Source organism: Lepisma saccharinum, chromosome 11, assembly GCF_977018435.1.
Source record: "Lepisma saccharinum chromosome 11, izLepSacc3.1, whole genome shotgun sequence".
NCBI classification, from domain to species: domain Eukaryota; kingdom Metazoa; phylum Arthropoda; class Insecta; order Zygentoma; family Lepismatidae; genus Lepisma; species Lepisma saccharinum.
In genome coordinates this window covers 7,848,864-7,873,070 of record NC_139239.1, presented here as the reverse complement: position 1 = coordinate 7,873,070, position 24,207 = coordinate 7,848,864, and the positions used below count along the sequence as shown (strand labels likewise).

At 36.4% G+C, this 24,207-nt stretch overlaps 1 protein-coding gene across 5 annotated transcripts in view; it reads left to right on the top strand.

Annotated features, from left to right (window-relative positions):
- The window catches only part of Crtc (CREB-regulated transcription coactivator), a 73,172-nt gene that overhangs the window by 21,875 nt on the left and 27,090 nt on the right, over positions 1-24,207 (top strand). For 3 of the 5 annotated variants that reach the window (XM_083130667.1, XM_083130666.1, XM_083130663.1), the window contains 7 exons: positions 956-1,217; positions 2,975-3,101; positions 5,861-6,011; positions 10,667-10,870; positions 13,014-13,067; positions 17,931-18,203; positions 22,357-22,443. In XM_083130667.1, the coding sequence (XP_082986793.1) occupies positions 956-1,217; positions 2,975-3,101; positions 5,861-6,011; positions 10,667-10,870; positions 13,014-13,067; positions 17,931-18,203; positions 22,357-22,443 (1,158 nt within the window). The remainder of the gene's footprint in view (positions 1-955; positions 1,218-2,974; positions 3,102-5,860; positions 6,012-10,666; positions 10,871-13,013; positions 13,068-17,930; positions 18,204-22,356; positions 22,444-24,207) is intronic. The other 2 variants (XM_083130665.1, XM_083130664.1) reach the window with 2 other exon arrangements.

Sequence of the window (24,207 nt, the reverse complement as noted above, 5' to 3'; positions counted from 1 at the left end):
AACTGCAGCATTCAGACAGATCTCCATCAGAAAACACAACTTATTACCCCACAATGTGTGTGATATCAGCCTACATCAATTTTTTACATAATATGTTCTTGTACTGTAAATAGTATGCAATAGTGACTTTTGACCCATTGTGTACATGAAGTTTCATAAGTTAGAATTTTAGTGTGGTTCTTCATAATGTCTCTAATACAAATCAATCATCCAGGTTACTCGTTTCAGAGAATATATTTTCTTGGCACATGAGATTTATATTTCCAAGGCTCATAAGAAAACATTTTGGAGTATGTGTTCAGATGTTACAGATACCTAATAATCCATTTTTTTAAAAACAGAATTCAATTATTATTGAATTATTATTAACATTCATGTGTGTGTGTGTGTATTTTTTTTTCTCATTTTGCATAACTTTTCTGGCTTTAATGGTGATGAGAAGGATTAATGATGATTGGATGTTCACTGAGGGCTTACATATATTTGTGTGTGTGTGTGTGTGTGTGTGTGTGTGTTTGTGAAAACGAGTTTAAATGGAATTGAAGACAGTAATTATTGCATCAATGTACTTGCTGGCCCATGCTTATGTGGTGCAATTTTAAGTATATTCCGACATACACATTCAGGAACAAGGGTGTAAAGCATGACCCTTTCTCAAGACACGCAAATGTACACCATGCCGTATCTCTATGAGACTGTGTTGTATCCTATCCATATGTGTTTGTCTCTTCATCTATTTTATTTTATCACCATTCATTCTCATGAGAATTAGCCAAAACTGGAAGAAAAGTGAAGTAAAATAAATCATTCATTCATTCACATTCAGGAACCACTTGTTGTGGTGTGACATTATCATATTTTTTTTCTGTGGCATATAGCGCTGTAAAACCAAAGTATAAATCACCAAACTGCCACGCTATATACTCAATGTGCACACATCCTCTTCTGCTTTTAGAGTGCCCTCACAAACTTAGATGACATGAAACAAGGACGAGACACCCACATGGTATATAAGGAACAGAGAGGGAGGCTTGGTCCAATGAGAACTCGACCTATGGATAAAAGGATAGATACATCACCGTATAGTGGCCCATATCTCTCTCCTCCGCCCGATACAAGTTGGAGGAGATCGACTTCTGATTCAGCTTTAAATCAGTCTGTAATGAACCCTGCAGAATCATCACTACACAGTCACAGTCCAGGCTCACCTAGGAGAGGTAAGGGAGATCGAATAATGTGTATTCCATGATTATATGTGAAACCCAAGTGAATGGAAGAATTTTCATAGAAGCATGGAGTATTATAGTGATACGAAACATATATACTCAAACAAGAGTAGTATATAATTTTGAAACTTGCAAGATTAAATGAGGTAAAAAGATAAAAAAAAGGTCAACATGGTATGTAATGACAAAATGCTTTAATTCATACAGGGTGGGATAAAAGTTGCTTTCCCCAGAAATTTACATTCCTCGTCTCTTAAGTTTGAGAGACCTCTGCCCGGAATTCCGTGCATTAATGACACAACTCTGATCTACAAGATGAGCACTTTCTTCTGTTCTAACAGTTTGTGGAAGATCTATAACATTACCTGTTTTCTCAAATCCTGTGTTCAAATTTCTCATGCTTGACGTTACGGAGATTGAACACAGGAAATCTCTGCTCAAAGTCTGCTTTCACTAACGCTGTGTTTTTATTGTGTTTCCACCAACATTGTAGCACAAAAACACGTTGATCTTTTGTTAATTTTCGATTCATTGCAAGCAACATGAGCAGTTATTACAGGCACAATCCAACAGACAATAATCAGTGGCAATTCGTCATCGGAAAACAAATAAATCACGAAAAACAAATGAATCACGAGCAACAGGGTTGCCAAGTCCCACTACTTACGCATGGGGTACTTGTTTGTTCATGTTATGTTGTCTGTATGTGTTTAGTTATGATCAAGTATGAAAACTAAGAACTAATTATTGGGGAAAGCAACTTTTATCCCACCCTGTATAAAGTTTAATGTTTCATCAATATGTAGGATATTTTGCCAACAAAAAGTAAATATGAAACTAATAATTGTGTTAGCCAGTAATGGTACATTTATTTCTTCAAATTGCCTGAAAATATTTATAACTTTCTTCATCTTATTGTTACTGAAACACATGAGCGTAACCTTATGGGCTGATTTATACTGGGAAAAAATGAGATATGATTCGTAATGCTGCCATTCGTACTTTTTCTAATATATTACAATTTATTTAGAGCATTACATAATTTCAATCTTCATGCTGTAAAAAACCGGTAGTTAAGCATATTCAGGAAATTTAACAAAATATGTTTTGCGGAATTTCATTTTTTATTAGTCAGCACTTCAGAAAAGATAGTAAATGTACAAGATAGGGCTGAGTGGATACCAGTGCTATCAGTTGGATACATACTCTCTGGAGCCTGGGTATATCACAGGGTCCGTAAAAATATCAAGTGATACTTTCACCAAGTGTAAACATCCTGCAAAATGCATAATTTTCTTTATTTTTGAAACAACATTAAGGGGGAGATGGATTCTGTGATTAAATAATTATCTCATTTATTTTAAGGCAAAACTATAGTAGATTGCTATGTTATAGTCACAATAAAAAATGTATCTTTTAAAATTTTAACTGCTTTGAATTGTTGATTTTTTGTGTATCAATGGCCAAAGGAAACCAGTGAGAGCATCAACAGTACTATTGGTGTCCATTTAAAGTGTTATCAGCTCAGATCCAGTGCGAAATTTCTTTAAAAGACATGTTAATATTTGCGCTTGGGTGACTTGGCTGTTTAATATTTAAATATAAGACAGTGGACCTTTGAAATACCTATTTTGACGTGCTTAGAAAAATAGGTGTAAATCAACCTTGGGAGAGTAGGAGTAATATTATTGACTTCACTTTAATTTTATGTGTTGTACAGATTATTTTCACTTTTTTCTTTATTTCAGTCTTAGATGGCCAACAGTCTGGGATGATTATGTTGGATGCCTGTGATCCAAGTAAAAAGCAGTTAATCGCAAGTCAAGATGGTCGGCCAAAATCTTGTTGTGATGTTCCCCGAGTACCTGGAATCAAGTAAGCAACACTAGTAACTAACTTAAAATATATATATATATTTTTTAATGAACAGTGCTGGTATTCCATCAAAACCAAAATATTATTAATAATAATCAATTACGAGATATTGTTCTTTCCTATGCGCAAGATTTTAACTCAATCATACAATAGTAGAACTGTGTTTGTCCCGTTTGTAGTATGTCTGACTGCCATCTGGAAGACTCAGGTTATATTCTGGGGATGTGTGATTTCAGTTGCGAATTTTGCCAGCAGTATCCTCCATGAAATGACCCTGGGTCTTCCCAGCCTCCAATAAATAGGTACCTGGCAGGAGGATAAAGGTGACCAGAGCATGGGGCTGATCACATCACCTCAACAAATGACCACAATTTTCAATGTGTTCAGCCTTACTTCCATATGCCATGCAGGAATTGGCTTTACCTTTTTTATCATATCATATTACAAATCTTGATAGTACAATGCACAAGCCATCCTTTAACTAAATGACATGTTAGTGTATTTAGGCCAGTCAACAAGATGCTTTTGAGGTCCAATAAGGACGCAGCACGTGTCGCTTCAACTGGGTCATGTTCTCAATACAGTGCATTGTTGCACCTCGTCTGTTATTTGCGCATGCACGGTGAATGTTTTCCTTTAGACTAAAGCGGACCATGTCATCACTTCGGTCTGAAATCCCTGTGTAAATTGCAGCCTGGCACTTTCGCTTCGATCTGAAAGCTCTAGACAACTGTGATGATCTTGTTCATATGTACTTTCAGTAATTCTTGCTGGTAGAAGACAAGGGGTGGTTTGGTTTCATACAATAGCAGATATACATATTTATGTTTATTTACTTTATATTAAATATTACAAATTATTGTTTAATTAATACTATACATATATTTCCACTAGAAAATACAATTTCAAGAAAAGTCCTGAACATTTAAGATAGGTATTTTAATAAGATATAAGCCCTGAAGTTACCGTGCAAAAACGTTTCCTTGTCTTTTGCTCTTGCAAAGTGGAGCAGGAAAAAAGTGAAGTTAGTCACTCCTCTAGCACCCTAAAGGTGCTTCCTAGAAGAAAAACGCACAGAGTCATTTTTGTAGAGAATTTAATGTAGATTAATTTTTGTCATAACCTCTTTTGCTGTAAATGCTTTCCAATCGAGATATTTGCAAAAAACTGATTTTGGCCGCCATTTTTCAAAGAAAGCTGTCAAATCTGGGGTGGTACAGGGATGCAAAATTAATATGTTGTTCAGAACCCTTTTAGGAAGATAAAATTTGTTCCAGCTTTCCCTGATTTTCTTCCTTATTGGGTCCCCTTATTGACTGGCCTAATTGTTGATTCAGTGCTTCTATAAATAGTCTAACTCGATCCACAAGCCTTGTCATTTTCTTATTGTTAATAGCAAAATGTAGATACACAGTTTTTAAGATTAAACTTCTAAGTATACATGTTTTTATGTTGTTTTTTTATCTAAATCTAAACCATCACCAAGTGCATCTTCTATTCCAGTGCTGCAGAAATTGATATGGTTTCACTATTATTGGGATGAATAGCTTGTATATTGATATTTATTAAAATATGGATGTGAAGATGTGTATATTTGGACAGACCAAGACGTGGTTCAAATGAAATTCAAAATGAAAAGTGATCACATCATAACCTGAAGCTTGAGGCGGTAGCGTGCCCAGGATTTTCCAAAAGGAAGGGGTGGCAAGGGGGGGGGGGTACGTATTCTCTTTTGGTAGTCGGTCCTAATTTTGCGATCTTTTCCTGCCTTTGAGTTGTTGTTTTTTAATACTGGGTCAAATGTGGCAGGGTTATGATCCCCTCCAATCCCTCCTTGGGCATGCCACTGGCGTGAGGTAATTAAATTTGTGTATTAGACTGCAAGGTGCATTTTAAAAGTAAGGATCAACTGATAAAATGAAAAACTAGCAACAGTAGTTGGATCCATGCTTGTTCAATAGCTACAAATCGTCAGTTTGCAGAAACATGTTTATTTCATTTTTGTCGGAAACCCGAAATATGAAATAACATGCTGTAATGTTCATTTTCCATGTTTTTGAAAGGTGTGAGGTACTCTTTTGTACTGTGTTTTGTCGCAAAATTAACAGCAAAACTTGAAATAAACATGAAATCTGGTGTTTATTACCAACACTACTCTTTCTGAAGTCTGAATTATCCCATGGGTTATGCAAATCATGAAAAATGTATTAATTCAGCTGTAAATATTTGAGAAGAACAAAAAATGAGCCTCTTTTACAGGAATAAATTTAATACTCCGATAACTACATAAATATGCTATAAGGAAATATTAATTTTGTGTAATAAGTATAGTTAACAAATCAAATTTAAGATTACATTTACCATTTTATATACTGCTTTTGATCCTGAAATGTGCTCACTTTTTGTACTGAGATCTTGAATCGTTTGGAAGCCGTACAAGGATAAAGAGAAGCAGTAGGCTAGTGTTCAGACCAATGAAGTTGTTGAATTTGTGTGAATGCAAAACTGGAAGAAAATTCTCGACACAGTAGTCCATTGCATTTCATGCAACATTGTACCAAATGGTTATTGCCACATTGAACTGCCTAAATTACTTGAACTTCCAGGAATTGTATGCAGAGGGTACACAAAAGCTTGTTTTTATTATACTTTTGTTATTTTTTATAACCAATCAACCCTTAGTTTCAAAATGCACCTCAAAATAATTGTGGTTTTCACACAAACTACCCATAATAAATGTACTTTTCTTTTTCTTTCAGCATTTATCCATCCCAACAAGAACCAGGAACTGTTCAAATTCCAATTGGTAACAACACCGGTTCCTTGCCGGACCTGACCAATTTTCATTTCCCTTCGCCCCTCCCCACTCCTTTAGACGCAGAGGATCAGAGCAATTCTCCATACAGCACAGTAAGTTTCCATAGTTTACCTGTAATGAAAACACTTAGTAACAGCTTTCCATACTCGTAGCTATTCCCAGAGACTTAATTATTTAGCACTGTGACAATTAAAAGATGTATTCAGAATTTTTATAAGAAGTAAACCCCTTATGGGGAAGAGTGACAATTATGCACCAATTGTGCATTTATTTCAATACCGTCCGAATGGGCACTGCTACTAAAAGAAACTCTTGACTACACAGTGTGTCCCATAATTTTCCAGACTGGGACGAGAAAACAGGAACAGCACAAGCAATGACACTCGTGGCTGTTTTTGATTAAAAATACATTCCTTGTGCTTCAATACTCTGAATGAAATGCTCATACAACTTGTCAAAACACTTCTAGAAGTCTTTGATGGTAACAGTGTTGACATAATTGGTCAAAGCTCTTCGAATGTCTGCAACAGCATCGAACAGGGTCCCTTTCAGCTCCAGTTTCAGTTTCTGGAAAAGGTAGTAGTCAGGAGAATAGGGGGGATGATCTAACAGAACAATCCCCTAAGGAGGAGGACCAAGCAGAACAATTCCCTTGGAGGCCAAAAACTGATGGACAACCACAGACCGGTGACTTGGTGCATTGTCAATCGAAAGGGACCATGAGTCCTGTTGTCGGTATTGTGGGCGTACTCGTCGAATTCGTACCCACAGACACCTAAAAACCTAAAGGTAGAACTCCCCTGTGACCGTCTGTTCATTGGGAACAAATTCCCTATGAATGATACCTATGGAGTTGGACAGTGTAATGAGCATCGTCTTGATACCTACTGACGGAACTTCTGCTGGCGAACTCTCTTGGGTTTTGGAAACCCTTGGCTCTCCACACTGAAATTTGGCACTTTTTTAATGGTTCATATTGAAAACACCGTTTCATCACCGGTAACGGTAGTTTTCAGGAAATTGGAACCTTGTCAGCAGCCCAAATCAGGTCTCGTCAATGTTGAACCCTTTTGGTTTTTCTGGTCAATTCCAACATGGTGACCTCGGGTGGTGTCCCTTGAGTTATTGTAACTTTTAAGATGATCCTTCCCCAATGTTCAAATTTACCAGCAAGAGAGAGAGAGAGCATCAGGATAATTGAAGAAGGGGTGTTCTTCCAAATCATGCAATATACAAGGTTGGCACAAAGATGCTTTCCCCGATAAATGAAGAAATCAAATAAAAGAACCTAGAACCTAGGTGACTTGACAATCTTTATTGTACTTCAAATACTGTTCAAACTGTCCCCCACCATGTTCAATGCTCAAGGTACATCTCTTTAGCACTGATTTGCAAATATCGTGACACAATTGAGGATTATCATCCAATCTCTTGAATGATTGTTCGATTAGCTGTTGCAAGTGAACCCAATTCTGCGGTTTCTCGGAAAAAAACTTCGTCTTTGACAATACCCCACATGGAGAAGTCACATGAACGTGGTGGCCAATCTGTCATACCACGACGACCAATCCATTCATCGAAATGTCGATCCAAGAACTCCCTCACAACAACACTAAAATGAGGCGGTGCTCCATCGTTTTGCCACGTGAACGGAATGTTTTCGTAACGAGGGTTATTGACAAGTTCTGGATTCACAATGTCCTGCAACATCTGAAGGTATGTGTCACCGGTAACAGTTCCTTCAAAAAAGATTGGTCCTATGACACCACCACTCCAAATACCACCCTAAACAGTGACACCAGGGACGTTTAACTCTTGCGTCATAATTTTGTGTGGCTTGGTATCACTACAATAAACATAATTGTGTCTGTTTACGCTACCGTTCATCTTGAATGAAGCCTCATCTATCCACAAAATTTGTGTCCAGAAGTCTCTGTCAGCTTTGTTCCGAATGAGACACCACTCACAGAACTCAACACATCGGTCCGGATCACATTCGTGTAATGCGTGCAGAAGCTTTGGCCGGTAAGGTTTCATCTTCAAATCCTTTAACATGTTCCTTACAGAGGTACGTGACATTCCCAGGTCTCCTGCGCGCCTTCTTGTAGACTTCTTCGGGCTGGATACACAACTCTGAGCAACATGTGCAGTGTTTTCTTCATTTCGTACACTTGGGGGTCGTCTGCTTCGCTGTAGATCATGCACAGAACCTGTAGCCTCGAATCGTTGGTTCAGCTTTCTCATGGCTTGACGTGATGGTTCCAAACCTGGAAATCTTCTCCTGAATTCTGCTGTCACCACATTTGTTCTTTTGTTGTGTTTCCACCAAGCTCGTAGCACGAAAACACATTGTTCCTTTGTTAATTTGCGATTTATCTCAAGACCTGCAATGCAAGATAACAATTTCACTCAGTAAACAACTGTCTTCAACAAACAGTAAACAAAACATGTACGAAAACATGGTTATCAGTTCTAGAGACACAGTAGTGCCAGTCCTAGTACAAAGAACCGCTGATACCTCGCTTATTTCTTTTCCTTCCTTACTTGTTTTGGGGAAAGTGACTTTGTGCCCACCCTGTACAAGGGTGATTCAAATGAAAACCTTAAAAGTGCAATAAAATGCTGAAAAGTTGTACGATGGATTTTTAAGTTGGCAGGAGTTATCCTTGTGGTTGAAAGAATGACTAACAGGTGACAACATGATGCTGCAACACTGAAGAAGGAAGCAATGTTAGTGCAAAGATGGCCACCCCATTGTCGACATGCCTCGTGCTAGAGCAGCAATCTGTGATGCATTTTTTGAGTAGTGAAGGTGTTAAACCAGTTGAAATTCATCGCAGGATGAAAGTGCAGTACGGTGATTTGTGTGTGTCCCTGCAGCAAGTATACAAGTGGTGTAGATAGTTTGAAAGCGTAACTTCAGTGTTTGAAAGCGTAACTTCAGTGGAGAATGCCCCGTGACGGAGCCTGGCACACCGCGTAGTGAGACGAAGGAAATAGCTGCCATTTTGGATATTAGTGTTGGTTCAGCACACAATATTGTTCATGATGTGCTGCGATTCAATAAAGTGTTGGTGAGATGGGTGCCACGTCAGTTGACTGCTGAATTGAGAGACTGTCACGTCGATGCCTGTGAGGAACTTTTGCGTTGTTTGCAGGTCAAAGGTGATGGATTTCTGGAAAGAATTGTTACAAGAGATGAAAAGCAAAGTAAAATGCATATACATCAGTATCACTTCAGCTCTAAGAAGCACACATCATTTTGCACTGCTCTACATCTATCTGTTTAGTGATGGTGACAATGAAATCTAGTAGATTAGATTAGTGTGGTAAATGTAATTAAGGTTGAGCTGATACAGATATCTGTTTCACAACTCAATCACCAAACCGCCACTAATTTTCCAGGGTAAAACTGTCTCTCAGGATGACTGCATTACATGTTATAATCACAAGTAACTCCCCTGCTGAGCACTGTGGTTAACTTTTGCATTTGGAGGGGCTGAGACCAGTTTTTTTTTTTGGGGGGGGGGGGGGGCGGGGGGCTTCTGCCCCCTTGTAGAGCCGTCTCTGATCAACTAGGAAGTTGATGACAAATGATGGGCCTTGGTGGCAATGCTAAACCTGATAGTAGTCCGTTTCACTGTAGTGTGAACCAGAAAACAATGTTTTTATTTTGCTTTTTTCAGCCTTTTTTAGCTTTTAGGTCATTTTTCAGTATTTTTACCATATTTTTTGCATGTTTCTCCATTTTTGAGGTTTATTTTCCTTCTTACCTGTTGTTTCGTGAATGTTAATATACTTGCTACCATAACTTACATATTTAAATGACCTAACATGTATTTTTAGCAAGTATGCCATTAATCATAAATATGGACAATTCAAAAGCAGAATATTATTTATCTGAGATCTTGAGTAATGGATACCATTAATTGTGGTAAATTTACTTTTCTTGTATTAAACTTAAAATACTCTGGGTAAAGCTTACTTTCAGGTTCCCTTATCGCTTTTAATATGTGATTTTAAATAATATTAGTCACAGCAGTAAGAAAGGATATAGTCTGATCCACACGAAACAAAACTGTATTTACAGATTAAAAGGTCACTCTGAAAGGAGGTGAATGACTTAAACAGACAAACCTTGCAGTGTATTGTATGTAACATTGAAGTAAAGGTATAGAAAACTACAATAGCACTTAAGTTTTAGCACTTAATTGCTTTTCCCTTTGCTTCGGTAGTTTAAACCACCAAACAACAGATTTTATCAAATTATTCAACTACTCACTTGTGATTTATGAAAAAAATGCAGCTTTAATTTTAAGTGAAAATTATTTCTTTGAAATTTTGAGGTAATTGTTTTAACGATTTTAAGGTAATTTTGTAGGACATTTTTTTAAATTTATTTTTGGGTTGTCAACTTCCGAGCCCTAGGCATGACTGTTCTTTGTTAGAGTTCCTTCATCAATTTTCATGTAATCATCCCTCATCCTCGTCAACATAATTTACCAAAAGTGGCAGAAAAACAACGTTGAATAACAAAAAATACAAATGACACCCATGCTCAGCCTGGGACTTGGAAGCTGCGAACTTTGGAAGAGATATTTAAAGTCAACCACTTCACTTGCTCAGCAAGCGAGAACCAGCCAAGATCACATCACACAAGCCTGTTGAATTGATGTAATTGAGTTGATAATTATACTAATGACTAATTGCCACTCAAGAAAAATAAAACTTTTGTTATTATTTTCAGAGTCCACAAACCACAAGTCCTTCTACCTTGTCGCCTACAAGTTTGTCTTCCCGACACGTGCACAGGTTTTCCTTTGTAGGAGTTCAGGGGTCACAAAATAGTCAGGGCCATAGCCCAGGTCATTCGCCCATAGCTAGACGGAGGCATCATCCTGCACTAGTTATTGGCGGTACAACACAAGTTCCCTCTCTCTCCCAAGCACCAGTAAGTACTGTTAACATTAGTATGTAGATTTGCATGTCTTGAATAGAATGCATAGCAGTTGCACGAATCAATGAAATTTATTGTGAATTTTTGTGTTTTTATTTTAGCAAAGAAAGATTTTATATATTTTTATACCATGATGAGTATTTTTTTTAGAAATACTAACGTGGCTAGTAACAAAACTAGTGGCATACTTTTAAAAACACCACATTTATAATAAACTGAAAATACTCTAGTGCTAAAATAGCATTCTTCATCTTTATTTTTTTCACTTATGTTAACTCAAGTTGGCTAATTCAAATTGACATAGTCTTGCATGGATTAGATATCCTTAAAACATCAATAGCCCTTTGCAGCCTGTGTTCGGACTTTTAATAAGGCTATGTTTTTCTTCATAGGCATTTTCGCACATGTGAATCAATACTTCAAATTGAGGCATCGGATATCATGTGATAATATATACAAATTATGTCTTTAAAATCAATAAATGTTGTACATCATTGTCAGTGATAGAGGTCATTGAACACCCATGTGGTCAGCTGTTACATTTATTTAATCTGGAAAAGAAGGGAAAAGCATCTGAAGTGTAGAGTGGGAACCTTTGTATTCCGGTGTGAAGCAAATCTGCATCCCATTGTTTGCAACATGATAAAGTTAGCCACTACACTATTGGGGAGACCCACTGTCTTGTTACAACTAGTGTAAGAATGTTCAGGCAGAACCTGTTCTACTTATAAAACAACATGCTTAACTCATAATTTCTCCTTGCTGGCTCAATGGCCAAATGCATGAAATGGTCAACTTTCCATCTTGCCACCAAAGTTCATGGGTCTGCATCCTGGGCTGGAGAAGGGTGTTCTTAGTGAATGTCCTTTCATCAATTTCATTTAATCATCATCATACATATTTTATAGTAGACATAAATATCTCATTAGAAAGAAATATGAGATTAGTTATGTAATTCATTGAATTGGTGTTTTTAAGTCCATTTTATGCACAGTAATGCTAATTGGGACTGGACTTACAGCTTAAAGTGGGATCCGAACCACCACTATGTGCCTCCACTGGGTATCGAACCCAGAGTTATGTAATTAAGACGGACAATACAGTCACCACTTGAGAAACAAAATTTATTACTTTTGTACTTTACAGCAGTTACAAGCATATAAACACTATTTTTGTTGTGACAGCTTGTGGGCTTGTAACATCCATAAACTACAAGAGAAATCATTCTACATACATACAGGGAACAGAATTTGCTTTGTAGTTTTATAAGTAAGAATAAAATGTATGTAATTGTCATAAGGTAATCTGTGCATTTTCATCAGGTGTTAATGTATACATGTGCATAAATAGAAATCAAATTACTTTGTATGTATTACTAGACAGTGTATGTATATGCTTCATTACATGAGCAGTAATGCATTTCCAATTCTCCATACACATATTTCATTTACATGATACGCAGTACACACATATTTAATTTACATGATATGCAGTATTATGTTCTAATGATGTATGTGTGAAATAATTCTCCTCGTGTGAAATAATTCTCTAACCAGAAGAAATGTTTAACTTAAATTCACTCCACTTGGTTTCCGAGTACTGAAGGTTACAGACTAAAGTCAGCATGTGCATCATGTAATCAGCATTCATTCTAATCGTTATGCTAGACAACCATGGTCATAATAAGAAAAAAACACAAAATTAAGTTAATTCATTCTGTTGTTCTCTGACCTTACATTTTTAGTGTGTAGGGTTAATTTCTTAGATTAATCTTACATTGAATTCTTAGAGCCATCATTCCTGATGTAATAACATAAATAATAATATTCAGGAACATCATGTGATAATTTTTAAATTTAAAATTTATATTAAACCTCGAATTACAATGAGAAACTTGATTATAATATGTTTTATGTCCAGTGTGTCTTTTATTTGTACTATAGTGGGAATTCTTCCTTCCAAAGAAGAATTCACTGCAGGTATGGACATGAAATGTTTGTGTATTCCTTATTTTTTGTGTGTTGTACTTTGCATGCATTTCTTTGTTTTTGCACTTTATTTTATTTTACTTTTTGTTTATTTTTTTGGTAGTTAGTTTTTTTTATGCATTCGTTTCGTTCTTTCAAATTTGTTTCAGAATCATCTTTCAGTGCCATCTCTGGTCAACTCCAGGTATCTACATACATGCAAGGTTAGTTTTCTTTTACATCACCATCAAAGTGATTTAGGGATGCTTGTGCATGTATAATGCCAGTCTCAATGAATAAGCTTGAAAATCCAACTTCGGTGGGGACACGTAGTGGTTCAGACTCCACTTTGAACTGTATGCCTGTCAGAGGTGTGAAGTGGCTGTTACCTTAAGGTAGGCTCCATAATAGTTACTTCAGTTTCACATTTTCTAATTTAAAACGTTCGGGCAATAACGAGGACATTTTGACAGGCTCCGACTTGAAGCACATTTACTGGAATACTATACGTACCATAAACCATCAAGTACATAAGACACTGGCAAGCTGAACAACTGAACGCAAATGACTGTGACATCGTTTATGTTTTGTGATATCATTGATGAGAGTATTTCATTTGTAACCTTCTTTATTACACATATTTAGTTTATTAGAAAACAATAAGAATGGCCAGCAAAATAATTTACTCAGATTACAGCTACCATGCATTCATTTTGATCTTCAGCCGAGAGATCGGGAGAAGCGTGGCGGGCAGCGCTGACGGAGATGCCAACATTTGCGGCCTGTAATGCCCACTTATTTTTATGGACATAAGCAGACATTTATATAAATATTGCAAAACGAGCACTAACCTGTGTTATAACACGCAAAAGTTCTTCTGTAATTCATCCAAGTTCTGCCCTTATATACACAAATAAATACGCTTTAGAAACGATGTTAAGAGCCACAGATAATAAAACATTTTAATCATAGTTTTGATCAGTAACGTCCTGCTTAAGTTTATATCCTTGAAAGAGTTTTGTGTCGATGGAGATCATTTGGAGGTTTCGAATGTGCAACACTGTATCAAGATTACGCTGCAGACGAAACCGTTAAAAGTCAATGGTTTTTGTGAGCTTCCTTGCAATCCGAAATCTCCGAGCTCGAGTTTTTTGTTCCTTCGCAACTAGATGAAGACAGAGCTGTCAATATAGTGGCAAGCAGATGTAAACCAAGAGCATGTTAATTTCGTACTGTGCGCAAGAGTGATATTCTTGGTTACTTGCCGTTACTTGTTTGTGTTATTGCAGTGTGTATGTGTGTTGTGTCAGTGAGTTGATTGGAATGCCAGCCGCAAGGTTCACATTAGAACAAAGAATTCTTATGTATGACAATTACGTAAAAACAGACTCGTTTCGAGACGTGTGTAGGCAATTTGTACAGAAATTCCCAGGCGTTTCACCTCCACATAGAGATACGGTTAGACATCTTGTCCTTAAATTACGAGAAACTGGATCGTTAAATTTTAAAATACCTAAGCAAAAACGACGGATTCTGACCGAAGCAAAACTCGATGAAATTGGTGCAGCATTAGAACGTTCTCCAAACAAACCTCTACGCCGTGTTTCACAACAGGTGGGCATATCAAAATCATCGTCACATACAGCCACTAAGCTACTAAAATTAAAACCGTAATCTTATAACACAGGTTAGTGCTCGTTTTGCAATATTTATATAAATGTCTGCATATGTCCATAAAAATAAGCGGGCATTACAGGCCACAAATGTCGGCATCTCCATCAGCGCCGCCCGCCACGCTTCTCCCGATCTCTCGGCTGAAGCTCGAAATGAACGCACAGTACCTGTTAACCAATTAGTCACTTTAGGTGAAAATTAAAATCCTGAAAGAATTCCCTTCCCTTTTATTTATTGATTTAAAAATTTCAATACTTGAACTATTGCCGAATATTAAGGTCTGCGCAAAACCCTGTAAAAGAATAGGTGTGTAAAGTTAAGCTGAGGTGTTGTCCTCATTCATGACAAGACAATACTTGCTCCACAGTTTCTTATGGGAAGTATGGCATCATCTGCTGTACAGTCCCGATCTTGTGTCATGCTGAAAGAACTTCAGAGTGGAAAATGATTTGCCAATAATGAGCAGATTAAAACAGCAGTTCTACGGTGGCTTCATGGTCAGGGGCTAGATTTCTATTATTAAGGAATTCAATGGTTAGTCATGCATTTCGACAAATGTTTACTACAGCTAGGTGACTACTTGGATAAATAGTGTGTGTGTGTGTTCAATTGTAGTATGCTGCATATAAACATAAGAAATTGTGCACCTACAATAATTAAGTGTAACTTATTTTTTGAATACCCCTCATTTCACTCTTTTCCTGCCATTGATTCAATTATTTATTCTGGATAAGGGAAAAACAATGCCATTACTGGAATTTCAGAAAATTATGTTGTGTCAGTGCAGAGTATTATCCCTAAATCATTTTGAAATGTATTATAGAGATGATATTGTAGAAATGAAAACTGAGAAGTTACTTGTGGAAGAACTTAACAGCTCAAGTTGCAACAATAGGTAGCCACTTTGACTTGATCAGCTATGTTACTGATGAAAGTAAGTTATTATTTTTTATTTACATTTAACAGCACAATGCAGTAGTGTAAACATATTTTCACCATATTATTTAGTGTAGAATCTTGAAACAGTTTTCGCTTCTCTACTGTCACATGGAAATCACAGATATGCGTAAGTACAGAATACATGTATGTACAGTGGAATCCTGATTTTATGTACCTCAGTTCTCATACGTTAAATGTTTTTACCTTCGGTGTGTCTATACTTGATTTTTACATTTTCATACCTTGTAATTTCTGTTGTCTCAGCCCCCTGAAAGTCATATAATCGAGGTTCTACTGTAATGTGTTTGATTATTTTTATAGATTTCATTCAGTTGTTTTTTGCTAAAATATGTTGTTCTGTGTAGCTGATAAATAACTGGTTCAGAGCACAAGTGACATAACTCTATTTGAGACAGTTTTGAGGAAAGGACACACTTAAATAACTTAGTACTATGTTTAGATGTTGGAGCACAAATGTAGTGTTGCCTCTATGAGCAAGAACTTGAAACTTAGATGTACTTACTTCTAGCACTAAAATGTTGACACTTGACATTTCTAAGTTGTACATGTTACTCAATTTCCACAAAAAGTGGAGTTACGCCACTTTTGCTTTGAACCCCTCAAATGGTGGTTGTTTCATGATGAATTGTTTGACTTTTAACCACTGTGCTTGGTTTGTTATACATGGACCAATATTTCAGAGACTGGTTCTACTACATGGTCGCATGTTGGTAGTTTCTGAACACAGGATGTGTTTGGGAAGAAGGTGTCATTATGAGCAGTCATAGTGCAAAATGAAAAAGAAATCACAGTGCCTGGGAGGTTTATTTAGTGGTTGCCAAGGCTCCACCTAGTCTAGTAGTCTGGACAGGCAGATCGTCTTTGGTGGCAGAACGCAATTTGAATACCTGGTGCCAGGGTATTTTGCAGTGGCCCAGGATCCACCATGTCAGAGTTAGTCAAGGTTGACACTTCGAGTAATCATCTTAAAATTGTATGTTAAATCTCCTCTAGTGCAGCTTACATGCACCTGTTGAGCAACTGTATTCTTGAGGAGACATCTCCAACCATGGTTTGGCGACTCAACGTACATACAATCAAAGAACAATGCAGCACACTTGTACTCGTTTGCGTCTCCCACCCTCTAACGTACTACACTCGAGCATATACAATCAGTTATAATTTAAATGTGACAATAATCGTAGACACATACATAAATGTAAAACATCCGCCTTGCTAGTTTCAGCCCACGGTCATCTATTTCATTTTCATATATCACTGTGCTTTGGTAAGATAAACTAATCTACATTTTAACGTCCTTGCGAACTATTTAGTGCTTGAGCAAAATGCTCTGCCTGCAGCACTCTAGTATGCTCACAACCAGCCAAGACCCAACAGCTGCATGTAAGTGATGCTGCATGAGATTATACATATAATTTTCAGTTGATAACTCTTGGCATGATGAAACCTAAGTCACTGCAAAAATAATTCTCCCTGGCACTCTTGCTTTTTTTTCTGTTTTACCTCTGACATCTCATGTGAACTAAACATGGCAACCTGTAGGGTACCTAATAATAATTGGACACATCACAACACCAATATCAGGGATGGGTCAAATTAATAGGTACTAGGGATGGGCCGATACCGACAAGTACCAATATAAAATTTACTGATACCAATAACCGATATTCCAATATAAAATTCCAAATGTTCCTTGAAGAACCTGGATTGGATCATTGATCTTTTTATTAAATGTGTGTTTCAAGGTGACTGTAGTGCAAACGTAGTTTCATATTTAAGCATTTACTTTTTAAAAAGTAGGGCATGGAGATTATCGATAAAGATTATAACAAAATGGCAGAATTTTGCACTAAATTATAAGATGTGTATAGATATATTGAATTGGTAAGATATCGGTAATTTTACTGATACACCGGTATACCTATATCGGCCAATACCGATAGAGTTATCAATTAATCTTGTCCCATCCCTAATAGGTACTCTATCCATATCAGCTGATTTAGGCATATCGGTTTATCGGTAAAATTACTGTTAATTTTACTGAACCCATATATCTGCTACAACTATATTACAATTTAATGCAATATTGTGCCATTTTGTTGTAATTTTTATGGATAAAAACACATAAATTCCATCCTGTACTTCTTTTGCATTTCAAAAGCTTGATTCATTTGGTAACATACATTTATTAGGAAAGTCAGTGAATTATTTGGAATGTTGTATCAGAACAGTATCGGACAAAATTTCATATCGATCCATCCCTAATGAATATACATTACTTTGTTACATCCGATTTGAAAATAAGTAAGTACTTTATTCCTGAATAATAATTTGCTACTGCATTTTTCATTCCCTAAAACAAGTGTATGTATGATATAGTCAAGTGAGTATGGATCAGTTCATTATGCCATTAGAACCAAATTGATTGTTTCATTTTTTGTGTGTTCTTTTAGGGGGTGACGTTGGATAACAGTGGTAACCTACCTTTAGAAGCATTTCCTCAAAGTCAGTATCTGTATCAGTCACAACAGCAACAGCAACAGCAACAGCAGCAGGCCCAGCAGACACCATTACAGCAGACGCAACAAAAAGCGCAACCCCATCCTCAACACCAGCAGCATCAGCAACAGCATTCTCCACCGCAGCCTCAAGTACATCAACATCAACAGCAATCTCCGCAGCCTCAGTGCAGTCCCCCTCTGATCTCAAACTCTCAAATTCCAGCTGTAAGTTCCTTCCTTCAGTGTTACGATGAATGTTGCCCAAGAAAATGCAAATTACGCATTTATTTTATTTGTTTCATGTCAGGAATGTTGATGTTTAGAGTCTATTGCAGACCATGTGTGTGTACTAAAAAAAAGTGTTCATGGTTTGTTTTCGTTAGTAATATAAACATGAATTACTTTAGTTGCTTAATTGTAATAATGCTCCAAGGGATCTCTTAGTGAAAAAAGCAGGAAAGCATGCATTGTCGTGACACTCACTGTAGTTTAGTATTAAGATTCATGCAGACCTGCACATTAGTGTAACATACACTCTGTAACAAAATAATTGCACAAAGAAGCTTTGCAACATGGAATCTGTGCCTCCTCCTCAAAGATGTTTTGTGAATTATGTGCTTCCTAGTAATTCTGGCAATTATAGCTTATATACCCACATGTTCAATGATCTGCCGTTGAGAAAAAAATAGGCTAAACCAATACCAATGCCGATATATTGTCAGTGTTGGTTTCAGTAAATATCAGTTTAAATTGAATCATTAATACAAGCTGATACTTCCTGAAGTCTCGTAGAGTCTGCAAAAATTGCATAATTTTGTAACTTTTTGCCTTAACATTATGTGGAAAAAGTTGATTTCACAATTAAATGATAGCTATTTTATATTCCTGTTGTGTATGGTAGATTGAAATGGAATATATTCTGAACACATCTTTTAATTGTTACAATTTTTGAGCATCAGTAGCAGCGGGAATGTATTAGTATTGACATCAATATGAAGTACAGGTGGCTGGCCAGAATTATCCAAAAATACACACACATTTCTCAGCAGCTATAAGGTTTATTGAAAATTTTATTATTATTGTACAAGTTAACTCAAGAAGTTATTATGAAGGTTAATGAAATTCGACCAATGTCAGATTGATATGCTGAGCTCTTGTCAATGTTTTCAAGCATGTGAGGCATTATTACCAGGTCTAGACAAAACTAAAAATAAATATATTAATTTTTACCAGATTGTATTGAAAGTAATTAATTCTTGGGCCAGACTGGCCTTCTTAAGGAAGACTCAACTTATAACAGCATGAATAACTATGCAATGAATTCAGCTAGCAACAGTGCAAAAATTTATAATTGCAAGTTTATTATTCTGATTTAATGATACACATGATACAGAAAACACATAAACTTGTAAAAAAACATATAATGTACTTTTAATTAAAAATTTCCATAAGTGAACATGAATTATTTTTAAGAAATGTTTTTGCAATTGGATTTGAAAATTCAGGTGCCAGGTGAAAATTTTCAGGCTCCATGGTGATCAGGCACCCTTTATTTTTCTACCCCTGGTTATTGCAACAAAGTGCTTCATCAATATTCTTTCCCATGTTGGCCAAATGTGAAACTTTTCTCTGGTACACTGTTTTTAATGAAACTCCATGCAAACTCCAATTCTGCTAGCAAAAGCACACACTCAACCTTTCCCTGTAGGATCCACATCTTGACTGAGGCAGTAGTCATTCTTATGACGTTCCTTTGCATGCATTGCTACTGGTGATGCTCCTGCAGCTGTAACCTAGAAAGTGCAACAAAACAAATGTTGGAGAAACTCCATATTGAGTATTGAGAATGTATAGCAAGTGGTTCTCACATTATAATGTCTTACTTTTGGATACCTTTATATCAATTCAACCCCTGCCAGAACCCCAGTATATCCCTTGCTTACATGGTGATGTGTCCTTTATTTTATCCATGTCCTGACTACACCATAGTACTATAAATAGTTCACATTACAATCAATTGCGGCAGAAATCTCTAGAAGGCACTTGAAACGAAACAGCTATCAATAACGCAGTAAATTTATACTTGTACTTACACTCTTTACTGACGGCCATTTGCATTTACATAATGATGCTAGAGCCACCCACACATAAAAGATATCAACTTGCACAAAGAATAACCTGCAGCACCAATGACAAAAAATATTTTTTTAAAAAAATATTAAATACCAGGTGCGTCAAAAAAATGTATACACACTTTGAACTGTCATAGAAAATTTATTTTCCAACCTACAAAGTTAAATTTCTGGGAAAAGAAAGGCTGCAGTCCAATTTGAAAAATAAGTGTAGTTTCTGGTCAGACTGAATGTTCCAAATGGTGGTTAAAGTAAATGTTCAAAATGTTGGCCTTCAGATTCGATACATTTCTGTGCAAGGGTCACGTGAGAGTGGTGTAAGTGCTAGTAGTGTGCTAAGCATTCTGAAGAAAGGCAAGTTGCGTTTGTACATTTCAAAGCTGGTGCAACAGCTAAGTGACGACGACCCAGATCGCAGGGTACAATTTTGTGAATGGGTTCAGGAGATGGTTACACGTGAACCGGGATTTATGGGTAGCATTGTTTGGTCGGATGAAGCACAATTCAAACTTAATGGAACTGTCAATAGGCATAATTGTGTGTACTGGGCTGAAGATAATCCCCACATTACTGTTGAAAAGGCTGTGAATTTGCCTGGTTTAAATGTGTGGTGTGGTTTGTCTCCTAGGGGAGTCATTGATCCTTTCCGTTGTGAAGGTACTGTAACTGGAGAAAAGTACCTAACAATGCTTGCTGATTCCATTTTCCCTGCCATTCGTGCAATGTACAATAATGACAGGTTTTATTACCAACAAGATGGTGCCCCACACTATCATATGGATGTGCGAGCATACCTGGATCAAAATGTACCAGGCCAGTGGATAGGATGCAGGGGACCAATCGAGTTTCCTCCACGCTCTCCAGACCTTATGGGGCACAGTAAAAGATGAGGTGTACCGTCATAAACCACGTAACCTGGACACACTTTTGAATGTGATTCAAACGGTGTGTGCAGAAATCCCATTGGACACTTTGGTGCGAACTACGGTATCAGTCGTGACTCATACTCAGAAATGTATCGAAGCTGAAGGCCAACATTTACTTTAACCACCAGTTGGAACATTCAGTTTGACCAGAAAGCACACTTATTTTTCAAATTGGACTGTAGCCTTTCTTTTCCCAGAAATTTAACCTTGTAGGTTGGAAAATAAATTTTCTATGACAGTTCAAAGTGTGTATACATTTTTTTTACGCACCTGGTATTATTACTAACTAAGGTTACTGTTGGTTTCTATACAATTTGATGTCGTGTTTCTGAGTAGTGCAGCTGTTTTCTTACAGAGTGTAAATAGAAGCTCTTGGTGTTATTTTGTGTATCCAGATTATGCATTACTGTAACTTGCATGCATTCAAAATACATGAACTTGTAGTGGTCACTCATAACCTTTTATTTTGTTTTCGTTTTAGGACGGGTGTATGGTAACATGGTCAAATGAAATAATCAAACTGCATATTTTTTTCTTTCCTTTTTTTTTTTTTTTGTTTTTTTTTTGCATAAATTCCTTAACATTGGCTGCATTTGACATGCTGAGCAGATCCAAAGCTGCTCAATGTATCATTTTTTGAATGGCATGCTCTGTACTGAAGACTCTGCAATTGACTGAGTATGTGCTGTAGAGAATATGTTCAGTATCTTTCCAATATTAATGATGCGGACAATGCATTCACATAAAAGATCAACAGTAACATTACATGCAGTGATAGCGAACACTATGGATTTCAAACCATCTACTGAGTGCAAAGTGTCAGTGTTGTTTTCAAAATTTCTTTGGACTCTAACCTCTATTTGTTATTTGTAAGTTCTACTCACTAGACATCTTTCTGCTAGATCTACTGCAGGAAAATTGTACACGTTATACTTTTTTATTAACAGTAAAAGTCAATACATACACTGTAATCTGATAATGATCCACCTTGTACTTTTAAACTAATAGTATACTATTCACCGTAGAAATCCACGAATTGTAAAAGTCCTTGCAAAAGTTCAAGTCCAATTCATTTGCTTAGGAGAAGAAATACTCTCACTGGGTTAAGCATTCAATGAAGTTGGTGATCAAACAAATTGAGCAGCTCTGAGACAACTCAGCCTATCGAATGCAACCTATCATTCTCTATTTCATAGAGGTGTTTGATATCTACCTTCTCCATGTTACCATGGTTAGAATTTTATTCAGTTTTGTTATTGTATGCTGCAGTTCACTTGCTCTGTGTGCTGAATGCTTTTTGTTGATATGTGTCCGTTTCAGCAACACTTGAATTCTTTGAACACATATCGAAGTCCGCAGCCTCTCAGTAGACCTAGCCCTCAGAATTCACCTGGCTTAACAGTGCAGGTTAGTTGCAATTCTGTTTGTTTCAAGTATTTAATAATAATAACATCATATGCCTGTAGTGATGTTAGTATATTAACTTCTTGGTGTGTGAGTAACATCTTTTTGCAAGAGTATTCTGAAATAAAAACATGAAATGACATTTTCAAAAATTAATAACTCAGGACCTATAAGTGGTATGTTATGCAAACTTTTATGTAAAATAAAACAGCATTAAAGGTTTTTCACCATATGCAGTTTATTTATGTTATTGTAGGTTGTATATTTTACATATTGTTTCTAACAACAAAAATATGCAACAACTCAATCTCCGTGGCAGAGGGTTACAGGTTTGAATCGCAAGGCCTGGGTGTGAATGTCTCTTCATCAATTTCATCACTCATCCTCATCATCATGATTAGCCTAAGGTGGCAGAAAAGCAACATAAAACTACTAAATCAATCATCCCCAATAATAAAATAAAAAACGCTTCAATTTCCACTTATTGTACATGTTTTCAAAAAGTATTCTAAAATACTTTGGATTCCAATTTTTCAAAAAGTTTTTGTATTTTAGAATACTTTTTGAATTGAAATTCGCACAACAACTAATTATGGATTTATTGTACATCTTTACACACTAACCATTCACAAACCAAAAAATATAGATGCATACATATTTTGGATGCAGGACATAAGTAGACACTAGCTTTGAAAATCTGCCATCAGGTTTTAGTCAATGATTGTGGGATTTTGACCAATTACAGTGGAACCTCGATTTTACGTTTTTAATAGGACCAAGGTGAAACAACTTAAAATGCAGAAAAATGTAAAATTGGGGAAAATTTTATAACATTTAGCTGTCTTGAATGCATAATCCAGGAAAATGTAAAATCTGGGTTCTACTGTATTTGGTAACAAACTTTATGTGAACCAATTGTATGATAATGTGTGTCACATAGTGATAAAACAAGTTGTAATAGCCCCCATACTTGTTTTGAAAGTACAAATTAGGGATGGGACCGATTAATTGGTACTCTATCGGTATCGGCCAATATAGGCATATCGGTGTATCGGTTTATCGGTAAAATTACCGATTGTTTTACCGATCCGATATATCGATAAATATCTTATAATTTAGTGCAAAATTCTGCCATTTTGTTGTAATTTTTATGGATAATCTCCATGCCCTTCTTTCTGAAAAAGTAAATGTCTAAATATTCAACTTCTTTTGCATTGCAATCAGCTCGAAACACACATTTATTACGGAGATCAATGAAAATTTCAGGGTCTTCAAGGACCATTTCTAATTTTATATCGGATCGATATAATATCGGTAAATTTTATATCGGTACTGTATCGGTATTGGCCAAAATTTCATATCGGCCCATCCCTAGTACAAATATTTGATTCTAAGTGATTGATTTGCTTTATTTTACTTCTTCCACTTTTGGCTAATTTGCGAAGATGGAGATGAGTGATGAAATTGATGAATGGACACTCACAATCACCCATACCAGGATTGAAACCCAGGACCCCTGACATCATAGTGCGATCTGCTAACCACTCTGCCACGGAGGCCGGCAGCAACTGTTCATGTTACTGCACTCACGTTTATAAATATAAAGGAACATGCCGGTAGCAGTTAACAAGCACATAAAATTCAATATTGAATCTTGCAAGAGAGCATCCTCTTCGGAGAAAACAAAAAAGGAGGATATTATTTTTGTTTTGTTGGTTATTCATTAGATAGTGGTTATTAAATGTATTGAAAATTTAAAAGTGTTAA